Source organism: Parasteatoda tepidariorum, chromosome 4 (genome assembly GCF_982258835.1).
Source record: "Parasteatoda tepidariorum strain Cologne lab strain chromosome 4, Ptep-v5.0, whole genome shotgun sequence".
Classification (NCBI taxonomy): Eukaryota; Metazoa; Arthropoda; class Arachnida; order Araneae; family Theridiidae; genus Parasteatoda; species Parasteatoda tepidariorum.
This window is the reverse complement of record NC_141758.1, coordinates 11,360,730-11,382,229: the sequence shown is the minus strand read 5'-3', so window position 1 is coordinate 11,382,229 and position 21,500 is coordinate 11,360,730. Positions and strand designations below refer to the sequence as shown.

The 21,500-nt window shown below is 29.1% G+C and overlaps 1 protein-coding gene across 7 annotated transcripts in view; it reads right to left on the bottom strand.

The window, feature by feature from the left end:
• Positions 1-427: 427 nt before the first annotated feature.
• The window catches only part of rols (zinc-RING finger and ankyrin repeat domain-containing protein rolling pebbles), a 105,082-nt gene continuing 84,009 nt past the window's right edge, over positions 428-21,500 (bottom strand). For all 7 annotated transcript variants that reach the window (XM_087160663.1, XM_087160665.1, XM_087160666.1 and 4 more), the window contains 16 exons: positions 21,100-21,355; positions 19,307-19,538; positions 18,496-18,698; positions 17,655-17,841; positions 15,931-16,187; positions 14,332-14,569; positions 13,146-13,382; positions 11,900-12,079; positions 10,595-10,919; positions 9,253-9,428; positions 8,589-8,721; positions 6,950-7,041; positions 6,114-6,260; positions 4,212-4,312; positions 2,141-2,299; positions 428-654 (listed from right to left, as the gene is read on the bottom strand). In XM_087160663.1, coding sequence (XP_087016789.1) covers positions 513-654; positions 2,141-2,299; positions 4,212-4,312; positions 6,114-6,260; positions 6,950-7,041; positions 8,589-8,721; positions 9,253-9,428; positions 10,595-10,919; positions 11,900-12,079; positions 13,146-13,382; positions 14,332-14,569; positions 15,931-16,187; positions 17,655-17,841; positions 18,496-18,698; positions 19,307-19,538; positions 21,100-21,355 — 3,065 coding nt within the window. In that variant the 3' untranslated portion in view covers positions 428-512. The remainder of the gene's footprint in view (positions 655-2,140; positions 2,300-4,211; positions 4,313-6,113; positions 6,261-6,949; positions 7,042-8,588; positions 8,722-9,252; positions 9,429-10,594; positions 10,920-11,899; positions 12,080-13,145; positions 13,383-14,331; positions 14,570-15,930; positions 16,188-17,654; positions 17,842-18,495; positions 18,699-19,306; positions 19,539-21,099; positions 21,356-21,500) is intronic.

Genomic DNA, 21,500 nt, shown 5'->3' with positions numbered 1-21,500 from the left:
ACTCCTTATTTTAAGGGTAAAAAATATCGAAATCCTTGGGAGAAAAAGTACGTTTATCCAGAAAAAGTCTAATTTAATAAGTTAAATTATCATTTGCACAAACTATTTAGCATGTTTTAGTCATGACCTTTGAACCATAAAGACTGAGCAACATTACTATGTGATAATCCGATCACTGAATCATAAGTTATTAGGGTACTATAAATATTTTTATTTAGTGCATTGTACATAAAACATGTGCAATACAAATTAAAGACTTATTGAATGTATAAATATAACTTATTACATACTTCTCGAAAAAGGATTTCAAGAAAATTTTACATTTATAGATCACCACATTAAAAGTATTTGCATGAAGAAATGTAGCCACCCCTTGTACAACTGTAAATATGTAAATGTATTTTTACAAATAAGAACAAAAGATGAGTTTTTGATTGAAAATAAACTTTGCAAGCACCAGGAGTTACTGTGTGAAGTTAAATGCAATAAATATCAAGTTCATTCTAAAAAAATCAATGAATACTTTCACATCCACTGTCTTGCATTCTATCTTTAAGTTGGTTTAAATCTTCGACGAGATTTAAAGTCAAGTTGCACAGCCTGTCAATAGTTTCTGTGGAGCCAAGATCATCTAGCTGGGAAGTGTCTGGGCCACTGTTTAAAATAAAAAGAACAAAAAGAAATTATAATTTTACTTGAGTTATAAAAGAATATCAGCTTAATAAAAGTATACTTGAATTACAAAAGTTTACCAGCAAGAAAAACATATGCAGAGGTGATTGTGACGCTAAGTGAAAAACCTTGAAAGTTGCCAACTCGAACACGCAATTGAACAGTGTGCAAAAACTCATTAACAAGATACCCAATTTAATTACTATTAATATTTTATATAATTTTTTAAACTAAGATTTATAACTAAATTATCTACTGATTAAGAATGTCACACTTTTATAGTGACTAATTTAGGAAAAAATTTAGTTCTTACAAGAATCGTGATATTGGATTTAAAAAATTGCATGAATTTGAATCATTACATGGGATTTAAGAACGCCAAAATACATATTGCAATATTCGATTTCTGAATCACGTAAATACGAATAGCAACATTGGATTTTAAACTTGCGTGAATATTAATCGCGATATTGGTTCCCCAAACTTGTATAAACAAATTGAGGTATTGGATTTTTAAATAACGTGAATACGAATCGCGATGTAAAATTTTTAAATCGCGTGAATACGATTCACAGTGAGTAACTTTTAAATCAGGTAAATACGAAAATCAATGTTTGATATTAAAATCGCGAGAATAGGAATCGCGATATTATCAGATTCCAGCCTAATTTTAAATATTAAAAATGATAAAAATTTGACAAACCCAAAAAAAAAAAATAAATAAAATTGCAGAAATGCGCGTATGGAAACGTCTCATTAACGCGATTTAGCAAAGGTTTCAAAATTTGAATTTTCATATTTTCTTTAAAATTCTGTGATTTTCCCAGTCTTTTATCCAAAAATCCCTGAATTTCTCAGGTTTTTTCCAGTAAAAAAAATTTCATGATAATGCCAAAAAAAATTTCATGATAGTGATATACAAGGTTTTCTAGCTGGATGGCCACCATGTTCTTAGAGCATTTTGCTAGTGGAATAATGTTTTCTTCAGAAATTAGCGTGGAATTTTCCGAAATTAAATTAGTGAGCTGTGGCGACTTAGGGGGTAGAGTGTTCCCCTCCCAATGAGTTGACCCCAGTACAAATCACAACAGTGGTTAATTGATTCGAACTCTTCTCCTACCTTGCACCAACCACTGTGCTGACGTTAAATATCCTCAGTGGTAGACAGATCACGGGTTTGAATCTCTGTGATATCAGGCAAACTAGGGGAGGTCCATTTAACGCAAATGCGGGTTACTTCCATCAAAAAGGCTATTTTGTCTCATTGCTTGGTCCAGAAGATCCTCAGTCTTCTGGGTTAAGTTCAAAAACACACAGCTACAGAGTTAAATATTTGTACTGGTACACTCAGATTTGGGTGAACTGTTTTATGCCGGTTATATAATGAAATCAAATAACAATAAATATAATTTTTAAAGAATTGAGGGGATGTTTCAGATTTTAAAGTGGGTTTTTCAAAGATATTCACCTGAATCCAAGAGTGCTGTCATCATTGTAATTATTTTTGGGTGCAGATGATGAATTTGAGATTTGTTCCTTTAACCTCATCAGGGCACGCTTCATTTCCTGGTTTTGTGGTGCATACCTCAACGCTTCCAGGATATCCGATAAGGCATTTTCATTGAATCTGAAACAATTAGCAATTAAATGAGTCTGCAAATTTTAAAAAAGAATGCTCCTAAAAAACTAATGAAACCGTAACTGAGATACCACTTAAATTAAGCAGGCAATACATATGCTTACCAGGTTATAAATATGCTAAATTAAAATTAATCCGTAACAAAATTAATGTCATCTATGGATTAGCACGATCATTACAATAATGGAAAAGTTGCTGTTCCCTATTTTAATGACCAATACAAATACTAATGTAGAAAAGTGGTCACAACTTAAGACGTGTTGGTCAACCAGGCATTATATTCAAAGCATAATGAATTATCTCATTTGCATAATGTTTTTATTTCCTGTATTCTGAGATAATGAGTGATTTAAAATAAAAGGTAGGTGACCCATTAGTGAAAAAATTTAAAAACGACCCATTTGAAAAATAAAAAAAATTGTCATCCACTGCTACAGACTGTATGAATACACCTTTACCTATTCAAGGAATGTTATACAGCGTAAGCTTGATATAATAAAATTACTAAATAAAAACAGATGTTATAATGTAAGATAGCTAAAAGCGACTATATAAAATTAGGGAATATATTTACGTATTTCATGTAAATACTGCACTTATTTCGACCACTATTCGACAAAAATATACTACAACTGAAATAGAATTTTGAAACTGATTAGCACACAGTTCCTTTGTCAATAAAGTTGAAGTAATATTTTGTATAGTAAATTAAAGGATAAAAATACATTACAATTTTTCAAATGATATCTTTTAATATTGCACGTAAACTTAAGTCAGTCAATGAGCCGTTTCCAAGATCTTAAAATTTTGTTTTACAATAACCTTGTCATGAAATTATAACATTTTGTTCTTTAGCCTTTAGAATTACATCAGGATTTTTCATTATTGTAAACAAGGTGCTTTTCGGGATCTTGAATAATTCAGGTATTTGAGATTTTGATGTTACTCTAAAATTTTACATTTCCTCTTTAAGCATATAGCTTTACAGTGGCTAGGAGGAACCACTTTCATAAAATAAAATAAACATCAAATAAAAATAAATTCAAGAAGAAAAAGCAAATAATACCACATGCTTTAATTCCAAAATAAAACACCTCTTACAACACTTCAAAGAAATAGAGAATACTATTTTCTGACGAGGAAAATATGATTGGTGAATATATTAAACACTTTGGAATGAAATTTTTAGAGGTTATGACTATTAATAAACTCAAATTTTTAAATGATGGTGTAATACATACTTCAAATTATCAATAATAGTAAGTAATTGATATTTCACAATTCTTTTGATTACATTCTTTTGATCACAATTATTTCACAATTCTTTTGAATGAAAGGTCCTGTCCTTCTTTCTTTGTTCAGATGCTTCATGTTTATGGAGTGGTAACATCAAAAAATATAGTGGTTTTAATAGTTTTCTTGAGACTTTTGGTATGGATTGACTCATTATCAATGGGAAAATGTTAATTTTGAAAGCACAACAATGTCTAACCTCGGTTTCGGAGTGATTTTCAGGAAATTAAATGAAAAAAAAGAGAGAGAAAATTATGTTGCTATAATGTTCAGTTTGGCCTTCTAATGGAAGTAAAAATAACATTGCATCCATGTAACGGCAAACAGGAATTCAGGTAGCAGTCATTATAATTTAAAGGTCGTGTTAATGGTGGGGGGGGGGGTCGCAATAAAGAGCGGAGACTGTATTATTTTTGTGGTCTTGATTATAAACGTAACTAAAATAAAAATATTTACAATGATTCACTAAAAAATAAACAGACAAAAAAAATTTAACATGGGTACCGAAATATTTTCTTCACTCATCTTCAATTTTTTTTTTCAAAAAAGAGCATTTCAATACTTTTTTAATAGGAAATTTGCAGCAAGAATTAGAAAAAAAACTTACCCAAGTGCTTCATGTGCTCTTCCTCTTGCATAGTATCCTTCAAATGATTGGGGTTTCAAAGAAATGGCTTGTTCAGCTGCTTCAACAGCAAGTTTAGGTTCCTTCAAATAAAAATAAAAAATTATGGTGCATCAATCTAAAGCTTTTTATAGATTAACACAATGAATATAAAAACAATAAAATAAGTAGAAATAAAAAAGGTTTACATTTTTTCAAAAATAAATTTACAAGAATACTATTAAAAACTTTTCATTTTAATCAAAAATCAGATGTACTCAGACTTAAATGGTTCAAAATAAACATATCACTTTAGGAAAAAAAATTTCATTAAGTAAATTATTTAAATCCTAATATCTAAGTAGTGACAAGTTTTCCTGTACGAAAAATGCTCTAAAGTGGATTTGATTAAACATTATCTCAAAACTCATAAAATCACTTGAAACTAATATTTTTCCCATTTAGTTTTTATCACATAATACAAAAAAAATCACCTATCAACAGCAGTAAGAAATTTATTGCAACTTTAAAAGATTTCGTTTTATTTTAGAGCAGTTGTTGAACAGCCAACACAATTTTTTAGGTTTACAACTACTAATGTTCAACATCAAAGCCTTGTAATTTTGGTCCTAATTTAGAAGACAAAAGAACTTCTGGATCAAGTATTGGGAGAAATTTCTTTTTGTGCAGGACTTTCTAATGGAACTAACTCGTGTTATATGGAGAGGAAAACCACAAAAACATCTAATGGTCAGCCTGACGGAAAGGAGAATCTAACCCATAATCTGTCTACTACTGAAGATATTTTATGTCAGCACTGCGGTCGGTGCGAGCTGGATGCAGAATTCTTATTGACCAGCCATCGCTAGGATTCGAACCTGGTTCACCTCATTGGAAGGATAACGCTCTATCCCCTGAGTCATCACTGCATAACTTTAAAAGATAAAAAAAATTTCACAGAGTAAAAAAAAAAAGGCTTTGGATGCTCTGAAGGAAGATTGTGTATTTCGCTTATCTACCAACTACCTAAAAAATGAGTCCTTACAGAATGAAACACAAAAGTGATGAAATTAAACAGTAAGACTTATAACAAATTATTTGTCGATTTGAAGCAAATTATACAGACAAATACCTTTACATATCTTAAAGTAATCATTAGTACTACTCATGGTTGTATTGACGACAATGATAGGAGCCGGATAAAAAAAACACTTTCAGAACGCTTTTCCAGGTATGTAAATCACAACGTTTGAACATAAAATTAAAAATACAAATATTCAATGAACAATAAAATCTGTTTTATTATATGGCAGAGAAACTTTAAAAGCTAAGAAAGCAGCAGGAAAGCAAAATAGATGCCTTTCAAACAAGATATTTAAATAAATATTGAAAATTTACTGACCGAACAAAATAAGTAACATGGATACCGTAAATACAGTACCAAGCCAATAACAACAGATGTAAAAAAGAAGAGGATGGAGAAATGAATCAGCATCAAATTGAGAAAACATGCCAAAGAGAACAATGGTATCGTATTAACCAGGTCACCATATGGAAAGAGGAAGAGAAATAGGCCCGAGAACAACATAGGCGAAGTATGACTACCAATGTGGGAAACCAATTTAATTGGCAGTGTTGGAATGCTGCCAGAGAGATCGCACTGACTGTGGCCTCATGAGCTTTACTGGCGTTAAGAGTTACAAGGTAATCATTTATAATGATCTGTTCAATCAAAATAGAAACTATGTGGAGAACAATAATTTAAAAACATTCAAATTGAAAAAAAAAAATTTACAAATTGAGACAAAAATAAGACTATAGCCTACTTTAAATTTTCAAATTAGTATTTAAAAAAGAAATTACATCATGTATACAGACAATATGTAAGAGGCAAACTAAACTTACGTCCATTTTTCTCCTACAACGTGACAAGCCTAAAAGAAGTTGATACTTTATTTTGACAAATCTAGGATCTCTTTCTACCTCACTTTCCATCTGGAACTTCTTCAGGGCGTACTGATACCTGTGGGTGGCATCTTTCAAACGTCCCCTCTGCAAAACAAATGTTACAAAAATTTTTTTATTTAAGGGGCAAAAATCCTTGATTTTTTCCATATTTTTATCGAATATCCCTGATTTTTGAATTTGGTTACATAAATTTTATTATTAATTTTTTAGTTAAGAGTTATTTCAATACATAAAATATATTACAAAATACTTATCGGAATTGTAAATAAAGAATCTTTTAAAAAGAAAAAAAAAAAAGAAAAGAAAGATTTTTGGTAAAAATATTGAAATTTGGTGTAAATCAAATCAACAGAGTCTCAGTGTACTGAAGTGCACAAACAATAACTCTTTTCAGAGATAGATGCACCTTTAGATGATATTTTAGCTTAATACTGATTATAAAATACTACGGAAGAAAATTAATTTAATGCACTTCCAAGGATTTAATTTTATTTCCAAAAGAGAAATAATTTTAATAACGATTTATTATTTTTAAATATAAGTAGATATTAGATTAAGTAGATATTGTTATACTAGCAAACATAGGCAAAAAGTTCCAAAACCTCATAGAAATTCACTAATAAACTGTTTGTAGAAATATTGGAACAAAAAATTATATAGAATATTAGAACAAAAAATTAAATAAAAGGGAAACTCTTTATCTTCCCACGACTCTTATAAGTTTAAGACAAACAAATTGTTTCAACTAGTTTCTTTCATTTAAGTTGACTTACTTTGCACAAGACAGTGGCATCCTCAAGAAGCTTAGAGAAAAGCAAAGCAAGAATTTCTGGATTTCCTTCAGCCATTGTCCATGTTTTGGAGCCTAAAAGTACAAAACACATATTTTGAGATTATAAAGTAGATAAACACTAAATAGCCCACATAGAAAATTAACATTTAAAAGAAGTAAAATAACACTAGCAAAAAAAAGGGAGTTTCTAGTGAACACTAGCGAAACAAAGAAATAATAATAATTAGCAATTTAGTTTTCTTTATCTAGCAGGGAGTGATTAGGACACAAAGTGAAAATAAAATTTCATATACAAAATATCAATACCATTATATGTTTCATATTTAACATTACTTTTTGGACTAGCATTTATTATTAAATTACGCAGTAATGCAGAATATTACATCTTTATAGTAACTAATTTAAGAAAAGCTTACTCCTTAGAAAAATCCTGCGAATATGAATCTCAATATTGGATTTTAAAAACCCAAAAAACCAATCAAGGTGCATGACTTTCAGATTGCGTGAATATGAATCGTAATGGCAGGTTAATTCATATATAAATGCAAAAAATCTATGTCTGATATCACAAAAGCGCAAAAACTAATTGCAATATTGGATTTTAACAATGTATGAATAGGAATCACAATATTGGAATTTTAAATCACGTGGATAGGGATTGCAATATACAATTTTTAAATCTCGTAAATACGAATAGCAACGCACAACTTTTAAATCAGGTAAATACGAAAATTGATGTTTGATATTAAAATCGCTTGAATGAGAATTGCAATGCCAGCAGATTCTGGTACAGTTTCAAACATTCGAAATGGTCAAAATCTGCCAAACAAAAATAATCTAATTAGAGGAAGAATGTAAGTAAACGTATCGTTTAAGGGCTTCACCAAAAGCTTCAAAATTTTGCCAGATTATAAGTTTTTGATTGACGAAATTCTGGAATATTCACCTAAAAACCACATGACCTGCTCTTGGTTTTTAAACAAAGAAGAATGAGTTGAAAACCTGGAATTCCGGTGTTCACAAGAAATAAATCACTCCTGATCTAGCTCTAAATACTAATTATCAATCTTATTAAAATTAATAATATTTCAAACTAGCACAACACTATTTTTAACATTATTATACCATTAGCAACATTATTGATGATAACGGGGAATCACAATCGAAGGTCAAATTAAATTTTGAATAAAGTTATATACATTTAGTTTAGTAAAAGTTTACTTGTTTCAAAATATCAACAGCTTAACAAATCACAAGTAAAGGGCTCAACAATACAGAAATAAGCACATTTATTATTTATCAGCAATATAGAAATGAAATTCTACAAAGGTGGCATTTTTACGTCAAACTGTTCTTTAGTATTGTTTCCAATAAATTACCCTTTAGATTTCCCACAAAATAACAGGCTAGTTACACAGGGAGATTACTTACATAGAACACTCTTTTGAACAACATTACAATTTGGATAATCAATATATTGTCCCAAGCCCCTCTTTTTATGAGGCAACTTTATTTCAAAAAATAAAGCAGTCCAAGATGCTATATGTTCAATAAATAAAATAATTTAAGAAAACAAACTTATCAAGATGAAGTTTTAATAGAAAAAAATCAGCACTTACCAAGTTTTGCCCCTTTATGTAAGAATCTGACAACCGCGGCAGCATTTTTACAACCAACTGCTCTGTCAAGTGGTTTCATTCCAGTTGAATCAACATTTTCCATAGATGCACCTGAATCCAACAATAATTGAACCTAAAAAATGAGAGAGAAAAATGAAGTCAAATTAAATTCATGGCAATAAATATTTAAAAATCTTACATTACTTTGCAACAAGGGCAAATACACTTCAGCTGTTGTGGTTTGGCTATTTATAAAATTTTAAAGAGCCCAATAATCTAACAGAAATGGTCTACCAAATCCAGAAACATAAATTTCTTTGCATATCTGATATTAATTTATTGCCGTGTTATTTTTAATAACTTTAGCACACAACATTGAAGTACTAGCAATATAACGATAAGCCACATTTTACATTAAATTGCACAAAGCTTTTTTAATGAAGAAAACTACGATCTCATATGTAGACAGTAAAATATGATGGTATCGCATCGCCATCCAGTAAAAATTCTCAAAGCTTATGAAGCACACATCAGATACCTATATCAAGGAACATTTTGATGTTAAAATACTACTTTTGTAAAAATTTGGCTTATCACTATCTTGGAACAAGAGCTTCAATTGAAGTATAGTTTGTATTTGAAATATCGAGGAGAGAATACATACTATTTCAGGATCTCCGTTATAAGCAGCAAAATCCAGTGGTGTTCGGCCACTTCTATCAGCAAGGTTCACTGCAAATCCATGTCTTAGTAAACACTGAACAGCTTGATAGTGACCTTTAAGGCAAGCCCAACTCAGTGCAGTCATACCATCACGATCAGTGACTTCAGAAGCTGCGCCTGCAACAATTTAAATTTTCAGTATTAATGATTTTAAGATAAAAAGTTTGCACTTATTTTCAGAAAAAATATTATGAGCTAAAATTTTAGTTTGAATAAAAAGTTTAGTCAAATATTAGTTCCACAATGTATAAAAACACTAAAAGAAAATGCACTAGAACTACAATTTTTGCTCTGAATCAAACTAAATTTTCTTTCTAAAATGTGAGGTTATCAGAAAAACAAGTCTGATTAAGTGGCTGAATATAAGTTTTATTGGGTAAGGAACATATGGCTCTTTACAAAATAAAATTATCACCATTGTAAATTAACACTAGGATTAATAAATTAAAAGTCAATTAGAAATGAAAAAAATGGAAATATTATTTATATTGATAAAAAAAATTATGTCACTTATTTAATAATCAATGAAAAAATACAAGATAATGTTAAAAAAGTAAAAAATAGGAGGCAAAATTATTATTTTTTTTAATAGTAAACAATGCCAGGCTGTAAAATTACAAAAAAGTATTGATACTCTTCATAGCACTTGTTTGATCAATACTTTTTTTATAGTATTTTTTATAGGCAAGGATATAAAATTGTTAAAAGGTATTGATACTTTTCATAGTACTTGTTAGAAATTTAATGACTTTTTTACTTTTATAACGGTTTTCATTGCTTTAAATATTTTTTCACAAAGCAATGCGTTAAAATAATAATGAGATCAATTTAAACAAATAACTTCATTTAAGAGAGTTTCAAACAAAATAATAATTGCTACTTATTATTTTAAAACAAGTTTCCAGTACAGTTTCAAAGAAAATTAAAATGTTGCTAAAATGATTTTTTTAATACCTGCAACATTACTGAGAGCAGTTTAAAATAAAATGTAGCAAAAATATTTTCCCCTTTTTATTACGTTACTGAGGTCAGTTTTTAAAATACAAAATTTTAGCAAAAAAAATTTTTTTTTCTCTATATCATATCAACCTATCACATGATAGCAGCCTTAAAGAAAACTAAAATTCAGCTAAGATAATTTTTATTCCCTCTTACATTATTTAGGTGAGTTAAAAAAATGCAGCCAAAACTTACAGTAGATTATTTATAGCTAAGAAATCACAAATGCGGCCAAAACTTTTACAAGAAATTATTTATAGCTAAAAAATTAAACAATTAGAAACCTTTAGATAACAACAGCTCAAGAACTGGGTGTCCACCAATGGCAGCCATCATTAATGGAGTTCTACCCAATGAATCAGTCTCTTCAATGGATGCTCCATGCATCATGAGTTTTTCGGCCACTTCCCAGTGTCCCTCAGAAGCAGCACATAACAGGGGAGTGTCCTTCTGTTGATTTGTAGAGGAAACTGAGGCCCCGCGCCTCAATAGGACACTACACACTTGCAAATGACCTGAAGAGCTTGCGGCAGTCAGTGCAGAGTGGCCAGTCAGTGCATCCAGGCCACTGATATTTACTTCCGGCATGTCCAAAAGAAACTCACAAACCTAAAGAATATTAAATTTATATTATTCATTAAACTGCTACATGGATTAAAAATTATATACCAAAACAATTTTAAAAATTAATATCCGACTTCATTGTTTGTTGAACAACAAGTCCTCATAAAGGTTTAAAAAGTGCCAATGCACTTTTAGATTGCACCTTTAGAGTACGATTTTTCTACAGTAATTTTAAATCACGGATAATTATACGAAAGTCCTATTTATTTCCTATTACTTCACAATTGCGTGATGTAGCAATGGACAGCATTGCACTTTACCCTTCCAACTTCTCAGATAAGCAGGTATCCATCAATTTCAAGCTAGAAGGGCTTCAAGTTGTCATTGAAGACGGAACTCCAGACTTTCCCAGTGGCAGTTCTGTGCCTTAACCACTGAGCTATTGTGGTTATGCAAGAACTATTGCTTGATTTAATTCTTGAATTAATATTAATTATTAATGCAATTAACTTACTAAAAACTTTGGATAAAGAAGACTGCACACAACTCTTACCCCTTTTTTACCCCTTAAGATTCTAAGGTACTGAAGACTACTCCGACCTTTCCAAGTGACAGCTCAGTACCTTAAGCATTGAGCAATTGTGGTTCTCTTATAATTATTGCTCGAATTAATTTGTAATTAATATTAATTATTTTAATGCAATTAATTTACCAAAAATTTCATCTCATAAATTTTAGAGGATGAAGAGGTAGACACTTTAATAACTATGACATTTTAAAAGCATAATGGATTAAAAAAAATGGTATGAACTACTCATTTGAATAGCCATAGTTACAATATTTAAATGTATTTATTCCTCAAGGACTTAGAAAACATTCTTAAAGTAAAAATTTGATTTGTATAGGTGGAAAACAAGCCCTTAATCATTGCTAATCTCCAAAATGCTATCAGAATTATTAACAGATCTGTACACAATCAGGTTATCATTCATAACAAAATTAATAACTTTATCTCGAGAACTTACATTTGCATGACCATTGAGTGCTGAAGTAACTAGACATGATTGAGCAGCCTCCGAAAAACTTGGTGCGGTTTTATCATCCAATGGCCAATCACTTTGAAATAAATGCATAATGATATCTAGGTGTCCTTTAGTAGCTGCATAAATAACAGGGCATTTTCCATCATGATCAACTTGATTAATCTAAAAATAGTAATAACAATAAATTCAAAAAATATTGATATAAATTATTTCCAAGCCTTATCTTTAAACTTAAGCCAAAATGCTATGCTATCCTATTTACATGAATTAAATATTCTGAGAATAATAAAAAATAGAAAAACGATGGAGAATTTGCACAGCTCGTTGAAAGATAATTCTATAGGAATATTTTTTTTTAAATTTTATGTCTACAAAATAAAAACATGTGCACATCATTTCTTCACTGCAATACCACAAGAATTATTTTCCACAATTTTTATTATGCATGAAGCAAAAGTAAATGTTGGGTCATTTATTCTTTCATTAAATAAAACATCAAATGAGATAAAAGTATACATAGTTACATAAATACGGATTTCTTAAAAGTATCATTAAAAATTATATTACGATAATAAATTTCAAATTTAACTAAAAAATATTCTAAAAAATTAATATAAAGTATAAAACTAAATAAAAAGAGATAAAATAATTTTAAGTTTAATTGAAAAGCTTTTTCAGGGTTCTATAAAAATAAATAAATGAAAAACTTTTAAGTGCCAGAATACAAACTAAATTTTAAATATGCATAACTATTTACAATACAGTCTGGTATCTATGCATTGCATCTGAATTGCCGATTCAAAACAATCAGAATTTTTAAAATATCATCAATCATGCATTGTTTTTCGTGTAGAACAAAATTATTTAAATTCCTCTCCATTCCTTGAACAGTTTTGAATTTAGCAAGCAAGAAAAATTAAGAAAAATAAATAAAATATGACCAAGATAATTTTTAGATGTACAAATATGTAGTTTAAACGCTTCTTCAAACAATAAATATGATAAAAATTTTAGTCTCAGACATTCCTGTTTCAATACACCGGATTGGAAAGGACTAGATCTTAATAAATGTAAACAATAAAAAAACTCAAAAATTCTTTCACATATTGCTGCAGCAGAGGTTTCACAGATAAAAAATTAAAATGCAAAATAATGTCTAAATATGCACATTATATATAATAAGAAAAAGGAAATTTTATTTACTTGGAAATTTTGAACAAATACATACCTTTGCACCATTTGCAGTGAGAAGCCTAACAATATCAATAAATCCTTTACCAGAAGCTAAAGCTAGTGCACCAAGTCCTTTGTTTGAAGTAGCATTTACGTTTGCCCCAAATTCCACCAACTGGGATACCATTTCCAAAAATCCTTGTTCTGCAGCAACAGCAACTATTGGCATGTTGTAAAGCAACTGGATTCTATAGTTAGGATCAGCACCGGCTAATAACAATAATCGACTCACCTGCAATAAATACATTTATTTTTAAATGTGACTTCTTTGAAATATCAATGAGAGGGAAAAATCCAAAGTCATGCAGACTAAGCTCTTCAGTAATTTTTTTCAGCATTTGAAAGTTTAAATTCACAGTTTTTGATTGGACAACCGTTATTATTGATAAAAGTAAAACATTTGCAACTAATTTTATTGCATGGTTTGCGACAGTTGTGATGATGAATGAGGATTAAGTATTTATTTTAAATTCAACTTTTCTGGTTTTTAATTTCAAGGGACTCAGCCTATAACTTTAAAATATTGAAAATTCAATGAACTTAAGGTCGTTTAAATAGTATACGGTTGCCTATTTTTTCGATTTTGGATGACAAATATCTTTGCTTTTATGTAATTAATGTTTAAAGAATTTCTTAATGTCATCCAAATAATGTTTCCTCAATTTAAACTGTTATAGAACAAAATTTTAAAAAATCTAAAAAAAAAACCGTGTACTTTTAAATTATTTTCTCAAACTCATGAATGGCGCTATTATATTACTTTAAGGTTTTGAGGAAAAACTAATAGAAGTTCTAAAAATTATCAAGTGCCATTTCTCTTAATTTAATAAAGCGACTGTTTTATTTTCTACCTTTTTGAAAGGTAGAAATGTGCTGTCTAATAATATTATGTCATCGAAAGTTTGTTAAGTATTAATAGAAGCAAAAAAATATAAATTAAAAAGTTAATCTAAAATCCAAGATGGCGAAAGTAGAGGACTCTTAAGCGAAAATATAAATTTTAAAAATTAAAGTGCTATTTATTCTCATCTAATCGAATAACTCCTTTTTTCTCAAGATTTTATAAAAGGTATTGTGCCGTCGAATCATACTATGTCATCAAAAGTTTGTAAAGTACAAAAAAGTATAAAATTCTCATGTAGGTCAAAGCATTTGTATCAGAAAGAATATTTTGTGCTTACTTTAACATTTGGGCTGTATAAATTTCTAATGGATCCCAAGCCAGACTGTATGCAACTACTGGAAAGCTGTAGCCAGTACGCTTGAAGGTCTCTCGGCAAGCACGTATGCAGAATGTCTTGAGGAGAGTTTTTGTAGATGTGAGCTTTCAACACATGATGACCTAGCTCTAAACAATCATCAGCTGTTTTTGCTGTCGTTGCACGGCTGATTCGAAAAGCAATAGCCGCATGTCCCCCACTGAAATAAAACAAAAAACTTTCATTTCAAATCCTTAGAGTATATTTCCTTTATCAAATTTATTTTATAATTTTAAATAAGTTTTTATTTTCAAAGATAAAATCTTCTTGGACTAAGTGTCACTAAATTCTGAAAACAAATCGAATTTGTATAAGAAATTCTAATATTGTTGCCATGTATTTAAAATTTAGCACTCACTGCTCTAAATTATTGTTTACAATGAATTTTATTATTTTTGCTGAGTACTTAATACGTCAAAATAGCATACTTAAAAACATTGCAATTCAGTAGGAGAAACTGTTCATGGCAAATTCTTTTTCACCTTACTAAAGTAATTTAAAATATGGAAAGAAGTAAATTCTGGCAAGCACTTAAAGATTTAAAATTAAAGAATGTAAATAAATTATGGCAAAATAACTCAGAATTAAACAAGGAAATTATTCTGCCATAATTTGTTTGCATTACTTAAGCATTTAAAAATTCATAGTTTAACTCTAGGTTTATCTGAACTCACTTTGCTCCATAAAATACAGAATTTGCTATTAAAAGTGTCTCCCCTAATATAAGGTTCTCTAAAGGCAATAAGCTGTCATTGTTTAGGTCCACGGTTTAATGTTTGCTCATTCAGCTTTAGACTAGTGGATACCAATTTATCCTAAAAAAAGGCAGCCTGTGAACATTGTCAACCACATTGCCAAAGTCATGCAGATAGTCTCAAAATTGTTGACTTTTAATCCCACAACCATTTCAGCTTATAGCAGACTATTACTGGAGCACTTTAATTTTAAAATTATAAGCTTCGACAGTATAAAAAGCTAACTCTACATGGATACAATTACTACTTGGTATGATTTACTAAGGTTTAATTAGAATTTAAGATTGCTTATAGGAAAGGAATACTAAATATACTAAAAATCCTTCTTTTCAAAAATTTTCTTTAGATGGAACATTTTTATAATTTGAATATAATAAGACTTTGATTACATATTTTGAGCGAATGTTCATCCCTAGCAATATAATTAATAGGAAATTAACATTTAAGGTCATCACAATATTTAATTTGCCGAAAGTAATGCAATTTAACTGATTGATACAATTTGCAATTTAAATGATTATTGATAAAATAGAAGATATTTGTTCATTAAAACATACCACACACAGCACCATAATTTTATTATCAGGCATTAAGCAATTATTTTATGCAAATGAATATTCATCCCAAGCAATATACTTGATAGAAATTTTGTTCATCATAATATGCTATTTACTGATTCATTGATACATAATGCAATCTAACTGATAAATTCTGCAATTTAACTGACTACTGATAAAATGGGGAAAAAATTCTAACTGATACATACCGGACATCACACAGGAACTTGTTGCTTTCGTTCTCTTCCCTCCTGAGTAGCCATTCCCTCATGGATGGATGTACAAACATGATTGTACTGTCCTGTCTTTTCACTATGAATTGATTGGATATGAGTATATCCATGCAGCCCATGAAAGAGTCCCAAGATATACCCTCACTCACGCACTTAGCATTTAAAGTATAAAAAAGCTCTTGAAGAGTTAAAGGATAAAGAGAGGCAAGACAAATTTGAAGAATGGGAATAACCTACAGAAGAAATGAAAGATGTAAGACATTATAATATTTACGACAAATAAAACAATTGTGTGGAAAATCATAAAATCAATAAGGTAGAAACAAATTCACTAATGGCCTTTACCAAAAATAATTTAGCTAAGAAACATATGGAATTTTTTAAGAGCCTGACATCATCAAAAGAAATAAAATTAAAAGAATAAAATAGGAAACTCATATTTTCAGAAATTTATTCTGAAAATATGAGTTTCCTATTTCATTCTTTTAATTTTACTTTTTAATAAAGAAAATTGTAATAAAGAAAAGAATCTAAAGAAGGAAAAAATCTAATAAAGAAAATTGTGTGTTAAAACCTATTAATAGTCAAAAAAGAGGAAAGCCAGAACAATGGTGATTTGACTCTGTGAAATTAAATTTCAAAGTAATCTGGACAAAACACTGACAGTCCATGAACAAAAATAAGTTATTCAATCTTCAACAATAGGCCCACAATGGGCTGTTGTGCCAAAAATGATGACGAAACGAATTTAAGGGGCATAATTGATGCTTTATATTGTTTGTTATTTTACAGCTAATAATAACAGAATCAACAATTTTTAAATCATGTTATAATTGCTCACACTAAATATCTTTAACCACAAATTACATAATCCTTTCATTTAAATAGATCCTATCTTTTAGAGTTTCTTAAAGGAATAAATATGATGACTTCAGAAAAAATTTCTAGATTTCAAAATTAAGTGCAGAAAAAAAAATTTATGCCAAAAGAGGACCTTGGAAAGCCATCAAAACATTAATATATTTATTCTTATTTAATAATAAGTTATTCTTTATTGAAAAAATATCTATGGAGTAGAGTCAAGCTTAGTTTACTTATTCAAACATCTCAGCTACAACAGTTCCCTGCGTAGATATTAGTTTGTTAAAATCACCATCAGCAATTCATTTCAGGTATGATAAGGAAAGGAAGAAAACGCATTTGAGGAACTGTGGTGTTAATATTAAAGAGTTTTTTTAAAATAATATCTTTGCCACAGACTAAATTACTGCGAGAATCTCTTGTATTGCCACAGTTTTTCATACCTTTCAAAAATTTAATTCTGATATTTTAACTTCCAGTTACTTTAATTTGGACACATTGTTTTTGTAAATTTAAAGTAATTGAAGATTAAAAATCAATAGGAAAGCTGTCTAGCAAAGCTATCTCAAAAAGATATTTTTAAAAAAAAGCCCAACAAAGACAGCGTAATTTGGTTAAAAATCACATTTGTTAGGGAAAATTGAGATTCCATTAAACTCAAACATCCTTGATGTTGTCTGTTTTATTCTTGAAAACAGACAGCATAGATGCAACATAAATTCAAAAATGTAACTAAACAAATTTTTTTTCCAAAAACATGTGTAAAATCACACATTTAAAATAATCTACCGAGAATTTAACATAATAAAGGAAAAAAATTTTTTTTTGTTATTATGTACCTTTTCATATGATTTAATTGTAGTAAATTTCAGATTAAAACTTAACATGTAGACTTCACTAAGGCAGACAGGAAGGACACGATAGCTGCTACTCTTGACCACAAGGTGACCCCTTTCAATCAGATCTAATGTCAAACGTATATACAGCATACAACCTTTACTGAGATTGGACAGGTGAGCAGCAAACCTAGATTAAAAAGATTGAAATATTTTATCAATGAAATTAAAGTTCAATTTTAAAAGATGTTTTAACTTTTGGATATAAAATTAATAGAGAGAAAAAAAATTTTACTTCTACTTTAACAATCTCAATGATAAGACAGGACTTTTTTTTCAGGCATATAAAAAAATTTTTTACCAATTACTTTAAGAAAAATAATAAAAATAAGCCAGCTTTTTAAAAATGTTTCCAATAATTAAGAAGTAGAGCATTTTTTTATTAAATATACAGTGAATGTAAAATACACCAAAATTAGAAATTCCACTGCTTTTTTTTAGATGTCTTTAATTAACTTTAAATTTTTAATTAGCACTCTGAATGTTAGTTCTAGCTTTTTTAAAACATGAAAGCTTGTAGTTAACTGGAGCCAAAATATCAATTTTTCTCAGGTTATTTAATAGAAAGAAGAGCATGGCAAGGAAATTTCATTACGATTTCCTACCCAAAAAGCGCTTCGAGTGTTAAAACTAAGAGGAAAGAAAAGTATGGAAATGATACGTGCAAATATGAAAGTAATTGAATTAAATAAATTAATTTTAAATATTTAAATTCATAATCATAAAAAAAAGGTTATAAGTAGATTTTTTTAATAGCTTGGGATAGTGAAAGATATTAGCATACTTTGAGTTAGCTATTCCTTCTACTTTGCTATTGTTTATGGTGATATTGGCACGAATCAAAGGACTGGTGTTAATTCTATGCATCACATAATTGCATAGATCTTTCTGGATATTTTCATTGGTCGGAACTTTATCCAGTGAGATGCAGTGAGTAGGTAATCGTTTGATGAGATCACTAAAACTAGTGCGTATAGTGACAACAACCTAAAAGAAAAAAAAAAATCTTTAAATTATTCAATTTATCACAATATACAAAATAATTAGAAAATAATTAGTTTCACAGTGACTTTTTAATATAATATTTTAAAAAATATAAAATGTTAACAATCTAGATAGAAAAACGTGATTCACACAAAAGTTAAATTTTTCTTAGCTTTTGCTAAGATTAGTAGAGTCAGTGATTTCGTTTACAGGGAAAGCACGTGCACACTTTTTTGAATAAAATTGTTAATATATATATATAACCACATCTTTACGATCAATCCACACCAGGACTCTTTGTTTTTAATACGTAGGACCCAGGTATTTGGAAACCATAGTTTCTGAAAATTAGAACTAAAGAAGGCTTTTACTTATTTTTTTATTTGTTATTACACACAAAATATTTAAAATATTATGTGTAATTTCTTTTCTGCAAAAGATAACTTTTGTTCGCCGTGTACCATTTATTAGTGCTAAATTCTATTTTCATTTAGGTTTGATATTTTACAACTAGAACATGAATTCAAAATAGCAATTCTTAGTGCAATAAGTTCCCATTGTATACATATTACAGGTATGCATTATTAGTTATAGATTCATGATCTACACACCTTTAGCCATGAAGGAATGACCTCAAAATGGTGGGTTAGAAATGAGGCAATAGTATCACCATAATCAGGTCTATGGTATTCTGCTTCATTCAGACCATCCACAATCAATAGACACGTTGCATTGGGAATCCTATTTCGAGATCTCAAACTAGACAATGGTTCGATGATGCCATGAATGAATGCAGAACTTGGGTCACTTATGCAGGAAGACAAGCTTAAAATTTCTTGAAGCCTGCAAAAATAGATAAAATTACAACATACAGAGAAGATAAATAAAATGTTGTGCAGTATGTTTTATCTTTAAATTGACTGTAACAGTAGCCAGATTTTTCAATAAAAAATAAAGAACTTTTTAAGCACTCAAAAAATATTTTCAATCGCTTTCTTAAAAAAAAATATATGAATAGGATATGTGCAGTAATAAAAATGATTTCTTTTGTTTGTTTGAAATTCCTAATTTATAAACATAAAATCAACAAAATGCAAAAACATTTTCAAAGACTTTACATAATCATGACAAAATAACTAATTTCGGATAAACATTGAAGAGAAAATTGTGAAAATCATGCTTTTTTTCTTAATTTATGACGGCAATCGACACGGCAAAGAGAAAACCTCATTTTGAAAAATAGAAAATTAAGCACTTTCTACAAACCCCCAATAAAAAAAGCACCTTTAAAGGGCTTTTAGAAAAAGTAAATCAAAAATAAGCACCTTCAAGCACTTTTTAAAAAAGCTATGCACCTTGTGCAATATTGAGTGAGAAACTTTACATGCAAAATTCTGTTTCATCACCATATGTACTTTCAAATTTGAAGTTTAAAGAAAAGTAAGTTCAAGCAACGCTAGACAGAATCATGCAGTTTCAGATGCTGCAAAATGTTTTCAAAGTTTCAAAATTACAAATAAATTGCAGTCTGATAATTTATTTACTTTTTGATACTTTTTTTAAAAAAAATTAGCATTTTAAAGGTCATAGTTTACTGAAATTACTTTCTCAATACTTGCCATGAAGGGTATTCTCTTAAGTATTCTTTAACATAAAAGAATATACATATAGATGTACAAGGTGATTTTTAAATGGAAAATTTTTTTAAATAATAGTAGCTATTTTCGATTTTAAGTTCCAAATTTTTGTTTAAAAAAGCAGACTAATAATGCAGCATTTGTGTAGAATATTAATTTCTAAAAAGTATCAAAAATAATTTTATTCTGAATGAATAAAGTTTTTTCCTGTTAAATTGTTTTAGGGAGAATTTATTGTATACAAGACTTTCCCCATCAAATTCTAACAGTAAAATTATACAGCTTCTACATACATGTAACAACATTTGTGGACAATTTAATTCCTTACGTTAATAAATAAATTAAATAACTGTCTAATAATCAAAGGGTAAAAAATTTAACCTTTTTACCCTTTTAATTATTAACCCATTTAATTTATTTACATCATATCTACTTTATAACAGGGTTGGTAATAAAATTTGTAGGCAATTTTATTATTCTTTTAAATTAGTAGGAAATTAAATTACCCATTTTATAATTAGATGAATAATGAAAGCTTGAAGGCAATTTAATTATTGCTAAAAATTAAGAGATAATTTAATTATAAAAACCTTACAATTAGAAAATAATTAAATTTTTAAAGCAAATATTTCCTAACTGGCAGAGTTAAAGTTGTTCATCATTCCATACATTATTTATATGTAACAAAAATTACACAATTACAAATAATAACTCCTTTCATTTAAAAAGATACACTTTTTAGAATTTTAAATCTGTGATGTCCGCACCTTATATCTCTAGCCACAAGGTCTCTATAAGCAGTTAACTGAGGTGCCTTGCAGAGTTGTGCAGCTATGCTATGTACGAATTCAGGCACCATACATGTGATGTTGTTGTCAGCCTGACAAAGATGATAAGCAACTAGTCGATTGCCCAAGGAACGTGCACCGCTGTGATGTAAGGTTGATATTGACTGGTAAAGACCAGAGTCACTGCTGCTTGAATTGGACATGTTGTAATCACTGCCATCCAAAGACTGGATATCTGTGAGATACAAATTAAATTACAACACATAAAGTGCATTAAGAACATTCATTTTGATTTCATTTACACAAAAACAGGGAATAAATAACATATTTTAAAGCAATGGGCACCAGTAAAATTTTTTTGTAGAAGTTTTTGCATCCAT